This window comes from Papaver somniferum, chromosome 6 (assembly GCF_003573695.1).
Source record: "Papaver somniferum cultivar HN1 chromosome 6, ASM357369v1, whole genome shotgun sequence".
Lineage (NCBI taxonomy): Eukaryota > Viridiplantae > Streptophyta > Magnoliopsida > Ranunculales > Papaveraceae > Papaver > Papaver somniferum.
The window spans coordinates 27,888,192-27,895,937 of NC_039363.1; the positions used below are offsets into that span (position 1 = coordinate 27,888,192).

At 41.0% G+C, this 7,746-nt stretch overlaps 1 protein-coding gene across 1 annotated transcript; it reads right to left on the reverse strand.

Moving 5' to 3' along the window:
* Positions 1-288: 288 nt before the first annotated feature.
* Positions 289-4,587, reverse strand: LOC113290682. Its single transcript, XM_026540267.1, has 6 exons — positions 3,804-4,587; positions 3,236-3,576; positions 2,583-3,119; positions 1,747-2,472; positions 885-1,656; positions 289-773 (listed from the first exon to the last, which is right to left on the reverse strand). The coding sequence occupies exons 1-6, from the start codon at positions 4,585-4,587 to the stop codon at positions 289-291; spliced, it is 3,645 nt and encodes a 1,214-aa protein (XP_026396052.1).
* Positions 4,588-7,746: the final 3,159 nt, after the last annotated feature.

Below are 7,746 nucleotides of genomic sequence, written 5' to 3' on the forward strand. Positions count from 1 at the left end.
TTCCTGCATAAGCGGCACATAGTAGGCATGCTCCTACCTGCCTTCTTAATAATATTGCCTTCACTAGCACAACATTGCTTGGACCAAATCTTCCAGTATTGCACACTCAAGGTAGGGTGCACACCTGTCTAGTAAATAGATTTGCACATGGCACAACTTCTGCCAGCGTCTTAAGAGCGGCCTTAGCCGACTTAACTGAAAAAACACCTTTTCTATCTAAGTCCCAAATTTTATAATCCTCACCACCAGCAATAACAGGAAAATTTTCCACATCAATATTACAACGAATCATCCAATCTCTTGTTTTTCAGGAATAACCCAAACACCATCAAAAATGATATCACTTACTTTAGCCTTAAAATCATTAGGGACTTTGGAAGTGATGCCAAGTCTTTGCGCAATAGAAAAATCACCACACCAATTATCAAAAAATAGGGAAGTATTAACACCATTACCTATAATTGAGCGTGTATGCTTATGCACAAAATTGTAAACCAAGCGAATTCCAGGAAAAACCGAAGAACCCAACTTATAATTTATCAGATTTCCATTGATCTTAAAGTATTTGGCCCTCAAAAATCTGGCCCAAATCTTGTTTGAATCCCGAATAGAAATCCAAAGCTTCATTAGCATAGCCCTATTAACATTATTTAACTTCTTAATGCCAAGACCACCTTCACGCTTTGAGAGACATAGATCATCATATAGAACCGTAAAATATTTATGTTTCTCAGCATCACCGGACCAAAGAAAATTTCTAATGGCCCTCTCAACTTGCTTAATAACGGTGCATGGCCATTAATAAACAGCCATAGAATGAATAACATAACTAGAAATCACCGACTTAATTAGCACAAGCCTCGCCTGAAATGATAAGAGTTTACCTTTCCAGCCAGTCAGCTTGTCCATAATCTTCTCAACCACTTGGCGAACATGAATATGCCGAACAATACCAGGCTTCAATTGAATACCTAAGTATTTAGCCGGAAACATAGCTCTCTCCATACCAAAATAGTTAGAAATAGCAATAGCACGAGAAATTCTATCACCTCCAAAATAAAACTTGCTCTTTGCATAGTTTACGCACTGGCCAGATGCACGTTCATAGAAAACAAACATATTCTTCAAATTTTGCAAACTATGAAGATTACCTCTGCAGAATATAAGGATATCATCCGCAAAAAGCAAGTGTGTAGGCGCCTCACCTTTTTTATTAACCATAACATTCATACTATGATTGGCAAACAACTTGGAAAGATTGCGACTTAAAACATCTTCAATAAGAACAAAGATCAAAGGTGAGAGAGGATCACCTTGACGCAGACCTCTAGTAATACTGAAATAACCTTCAGGGCAGCCATTAATCATGACAGAAATCCGAGCTGAGCTAAGGATATTAAGAACCCACATGCACCAAGAATCAGAAAAGCCATATTGACGAAAAACTTCAGCTATGAAATCCCAACTTACCGTATCAAAAGCTTGAGCAATATCCAGTTTGAGGCCAACATTTCCATGCTTCCTTTCTGGATTGATCTCATTGATCAATTCAGACGCCAAAGCTATATTCTCATGTATGTTTCTACCCTTCATAAACGCCACTTGCTCTTTAGAGATCAACTTATTTAGCACAGTACCAAGCCTGGTAGCCATAATCTTAGTAATAATCTTGAAGAAAAAATTACTCAAGCCAATTGGCCTATAATCTTTAATAGCATCAGATTTGTTATTTTTTGGAATAAGAACAATAAAACTAGAGTTAATGCCATTGGGAATTTTACGCATAGGCCAACAGTTTGCAATTGCATTAAAGAGATTTCTAGAACTAATGTCCCGGCACTGTCTATAGAAAGAGCATGTGAAGCCATCTGGGGCAGGCGCAGAATCAGCTCCCAAGTCAAAAACCGCCACTCTAACTTCCTCCAAAGATGGAATAGCATCCATATAAACACTCTCAGCAACTGAAATGCTCCCGTGTTCAATATCAAATAAAACTGGATCAATATGAACATCTCCACCATTGAACTTGGCCTGATAATGATTAACAATGAAATCCTTTATCTCATCCTGCAAAAACAAAGTAGTATCGTTAGAAACCTTAAGCTCTGAGATGGTATTTTGACTTCTCCTCATGCAGATGCTATTATGAAAGAAACAAGTATTTTGGTCACCATCCTCCAAACAAGTTACTCTCGACTTCATATTAAGCATAATTTCCAACTCCATTCTCACATCATCAACATCCTTTTTGGCATCCGCAACCTTTAGGAATTGAAACTCATCAGCCGGATCATAATCAAGAAGATCATTCTCAGTTTCAAGTTTCAATTCAGCCTGCTTCAAGCGAAATTGCACATCTCCAAAAGTAGTTTTGTTCCAAATATTCAACACCTCCTTTAATCTCTTCAGCTTAAAAGTAAAAATAAAAGGGGGAGCACCATTAAGATCCAAATTCCAGTTCTCCTCAACCAACTGCATAAAACCTGGATGGGAAAGCCACATCTTCTGAATTCGAAAAGGAACTCTAGCCGGCCTTGGATTTTCAAAAGCAAACCCAAAAGGGGTGAATGATATGAACAAACCCTAGGCAAGGCCTTGCATCTCCAGTTCGCATACTTATAGCACCAAGCATCATTAACAACCGCTCTATCATGTTTAAAGATAATTCTTTGAGCTCCACTTCTACAATTAGACCAAGTATATTTTTTACCAATAGCATCAGCCTCAACCAAATCATTGTCAAAAATCCAGCTACGAAACTCATTCATATAGACCTCTTTGATCGGCCTTGCACCCTTCTTTTCCTCCAAGCGTAAAACGCAATTAAAATCTCCCAACACCAACCAAGGAATAGATATAAAACCTAAACCCAATTTACGCCAAAGTCTCTTTCTTACCACCGGATTATAAGAAGCATGAACAGTCGCAATGAAATCCCCCACAAAATTCACAGTAATTGCTTGCTTTGAAGTAGATAAAATATCAGGCCTCAATAGAGTATTCCTCCATAAAATCCAAATATTACCTTTTTCTCCATCAGCCTCATTTGTAATAACATCTTCACAAAAATCAACCAATTTAAGCGACCTAACAAAACGTACATTGCAGAAAACATGCGGCTGTGCAATGCAAATTATGTCAGGTTTGTGCAAGAAAGAAAGCTCATGCAACTTGGCTCTTGCACCATCCTTAGCCAAGCCTTGAGCGTTCCAATAAAAAATACGCATTAATTAACCATGATCCTTGAAGGGCTTGCTGAACCCTTATCATCCTCTTTGTGCGTCTGACTTCTACCTCTTCTAACAACTTGGCCATCATCCTCAACCGACTTGGCACCAGGTTTGCTTTTCTTTTTTGGCGCGATTTTAACAGCGCCCTTCTTAGCCAAATTATCCAACTTCTTCTTCTCAGCTAACTCTCTTTTAAGTTTATCTTCCTCATCTTTAGCGGCACTCCATTCCAATTTTTCAGCTTCAGTCTCTACGTTACTAGTACTAGCAGATTGCAAAGAATCTGGCGGCTTTTCCTTAATAGGCAATGCATCGGCTTCAATGCTTTCTTCTTCATCTTCACTATCTTCAATACCAATTTCAAACATATTAGAATTCTCAAGAACTTCGTCAGTTCGAACTGGAGAGGATCTTCTAGCCGTTCTAGTTGGAGAACTAATACTTCATCAATTTTTTCCAAAATAAAATTAGATTGCAGCTCACCTGTTACTAAGAGTGAGTCTTGAACTTGTTGCGTTTGTGAAACATCTTGTTGAGCAACTTCTTGTTATCGTTTCTCTAAGTCCAAAATACCATCTTCTTCTTGAGCACGCTTCTCTTCCTCTTGCCTCTTCTTTGCCATAAGCAATTGTCTAGTATTTTGCAATTTAGCCAAGAGAGCATCTTGTTCTATTTTTGCAAGATCTGCAGCTTTAGACATATCATCAGCTATCTTTTTTTGTTCATCATAAACTTTGTAAAGTTCTTCTTCTTCCTTTTCAAGGTCCAAAGAGATTGTAGCAGCATCATCAACAAGTTCACGCAAAGGCACTGAATCAGCTGTGAGATTAGTGCTAGCGGATTCAGGAAAGGCATGCGGAATGTCTGCAATATTGCCATCTCCAGCAATACTCGAAGATGGACTGGGAATCAGAGTACGACGCCCAGTATGTCTAACTCCTCCAATACATAACCCGTCATTGTTATCCTTGGGATCCAATGGTTGTTCTCCTCCTCCTCCAGTGTATGCCAGTGGTGGAGGCTTATCTTTTGGCTTAACATATTTTTCCTTCTTCCAATAATCCTTCAGTTCATCCATTTCAGCCTTAAGGGCCGCACATTTCAATGCATCCTCCTCAGCATCATGTAACTTCTCCAAATCTTTATATCTAGCCGATCTGCATTGGGATAAAGTGTGACCAACTGATTTACAATGATCACAAAATTCTGGCTTATTCAAAAAATCATAATCAAGATGAAAACCCTCCGAAAAATCTTCATCATCAATGACAAGCTTAGGAAAAGGTTTTGAAAAATCTATATCAACAATTATCGCAGCAAAATAGCCATATTCTACTCTTAGTGCTCGGATCAGCATCTACAAGCTTGCCAAGGCCACGAGCTATTCGAAATAATATTTCCTCCTCCCAATATTCAAAGTGAAGATATGGAAAACGCACCCAAATTGTTTCCCTTGAGTTTTTTTCCGATTCAGGATTAAACATAGGTGTCCATGGCAGCATCTTTAATTGTTGTTCCTTAACTTTCCACAGACCTTCATAGCTAACTATTTTACGATCATCTTCATTGTTAAGCTTAATGACAAAATAACCTTTCACCCATGGAATAAACTAGACTTGGCCTGTTAGTTTCCATTGATCGCATAGAATACGCTTAACATCTTCAAACTTAGCACCTAGGGTTTTAAAATCAAAACGACCTACAATACTGAATTTCCATACTTTTTTAGAACGTTGAATGACATCTTTAGGAATTGTGATCACAATCTCCCCTGTAGAGGCATGAACCGGAGGATGTGACAAAGAGTCCGCATCAATACTGGACATAACAATTGATTTCTTCTTAACTATATTTGCATACGAACTATTCCCATCTTTGGAATTGTCCGCATCATGATTAAGGTTACCTTTTTTTGGAACGTAAGTTAATCTTGGCCTTGAACGTGATCGATTCCTATTTTTAACACGATCATGGCGTTGCTGATTTGGATGATTGCCCAGATCAGGCGGAACTGATTGATTCAACACCATTGACGCCAAATCTTAGCACAAAGAACGCAAAGAGAAAAGAGGAGAGAAAAAACCGGAGCTAGTCCGACCAAACCCTAGGCGTTTGCACCCACCAGCTGCTCTCGGAGACCTGCGGATACAAAAGAGTAAGTAATAAGCAAATGCAACAAAGTAAACAAATGATGCTGCCAAAAGTATAAAGGACCCTAATCTACCTCCTACATGGCTAAGGGAATCTTCTAAACTCTGCTGGTCCTCAGCAAGGTCCACCTCAGCGGCTTCGATATCTTCTACAAGGGTATCTCGTTCAGTCCGAAGACCATCAACATCGATCTGGAGCGAAGCATTCTCAGAGGATAAAACTTGGTAAATATTCTCTAATTCTTCCAATCTCCTAACCAAGGATGCATGGGACATGGAAGATGATGTGCCTCTCAACTAAGGCAATATCCTCCTTTTGATTTAAAATGGGACCCTCTTTCCACTTAAGGGATTCGTCACATTCCTTGCGAAGCAAAGACATCTGCTTCACAAGATCTGCATTATGAGCGTACTCGAGAGAAAGTTGGGCCTCGTTATGAAAAGTCACATTCATCAGCCTATCAGACTTCTTCTGATAGTACCAAACATCGGAGGTCAACTTGGATACCCATTCCCGGAGATGTCTAAGCTCACTAGGGCTACCATCTGACAGGCGCAAGATGTCTCAGGACTATGCAATCAAACAGAAACCAGAACGAAGCTAAGAGAGAAAGGAAACGAACCTATGGCTCTGGAGGACTCAGCAGCCAAAGCAGAATCAACATATTTCCGCCATCCTCAGCAACTCTAGCAGCATTGTTAGATCTCTCAAGGGCCAGCAAACAAGCCTCCAAGGATCTTTGAGTCTTTTTCAAATCATCCTCCAACAAAGATATCCTAGCAGCAGAAGCAGTATCGCTGGATGAAGGTTGTTGTGCACTGGAAAAGGTATCTTCTTGACGAGCGCGCTCCAACAGATCATTTAAGTGAGTACACTTAGCCCTATAAAAATTGAACAAGGTACAAACCACATCTATTTGTTTGCAAAGCTGCAAACAACGAAGTATAAAAACATACAAAGTTTCAAAGCAAAGAATGAAACAGACAAGTGAGAAATCACTTACTGAGAACATCGCAAGGCGGGGAAGAAAATCAGCATAGGTTTCCATGAAGGCCTCCATCTCTTGGATACTACCCCTGTGGATCTCACCAAAGATCTGACTAGAGCGAAGGCAGTCCGGGTCAAAGAAAATATCCTTAGCCACACGATACTGAGAAGACAGGACGTCCAGCTGCGAAGCTATCTCCAAAGAACCAGCCAGATGGTGACGATCAACCTCAGCAGAAAAGGGACCCTTTGAATCCCGCAGGATGGCTTCAAGAATAGCATCGCCATAACACCCAAGGCTCAAATTCTCAGGAAACTTACCCTTCTCAGATCCAGCAACGGCTCCACCAATCACTTGGGAGCGAGAGTGGGGCACGAGCACTGAGTCCTCACCACGGTGGAGAGATGGCATGGTGGACGAGCTAGGAACTAAAGAAAGAACTTGAACACCACCTAAATCCATATCACCAGCAGAAGGAAGATTACCCAGTACGGCCCAATCTGGTGACGAAGACGGAGGTCCAATAACCTTACTAACAGGAGCAGTAGAAATAAACTGGGCGCTCCCCAATGAGGAGAGCGTAGCATTGAAGGAGAAACTGGGCTGCGAAAGCACAACCCTTTTCTTCGACTGAGAGCCCGATCTACTAACCTTCACCGCAGGGGCAACACCCTTGGAAAACTAGCCACTCGATTGGAACGAAGTAGAAGGAGACGAAGGAAGGATCTTAGAATCTACAACAACAACCCCAGTAGTAGCCGAGACGGCAGGCAATGCACCGCTAGGAGAAGAAAATGAGGGTACCTTTGGAAGAGATGGAGCTTGAACACTAACAGGGCTCACCAGTGAGACATCACCACCAACTGAGAGGTTCTCACCCTCAACAGAGCCAGCACGAATGGGACTGGGGTTATCCTTGGAAAAATCTTCCTCAATATCTTCCAAATGAGGTTTTAGGCCAGTATCCTCAATGTCCTCCATATCTTCGTCATCCAGCATCTCCTCACGAACCTTGGGATCCTCATCAGACTCTCCAAGATCAATAACAACTTTCAACTTGCCCTTTCTCTTGGAAGACTATGAAAAAACACATGCGCCAGCTAAGGATCAGGGGAACAGTACTAAGGAACCTACGGAAACAAAGGTAAGGTTATGATTCTTACCTCCGCAGGTGTTGTCGGAGATGTTTCAGCCGAAGCCTTTCTTTTACTAGTCCTAGTGGCTACGGAATTACCATCAGAACCTGAAGCAGTCCTAGCAGCAAAACCGGGAGCAGTTCCAGCAGAAGAAGCAGGGGCAGGCTACATAAAAAAGTCATCAGTATATTAAACAAAGGCAGCAAAAAGACGCAAAATGAAAAACCTCCAAGGAAAACGA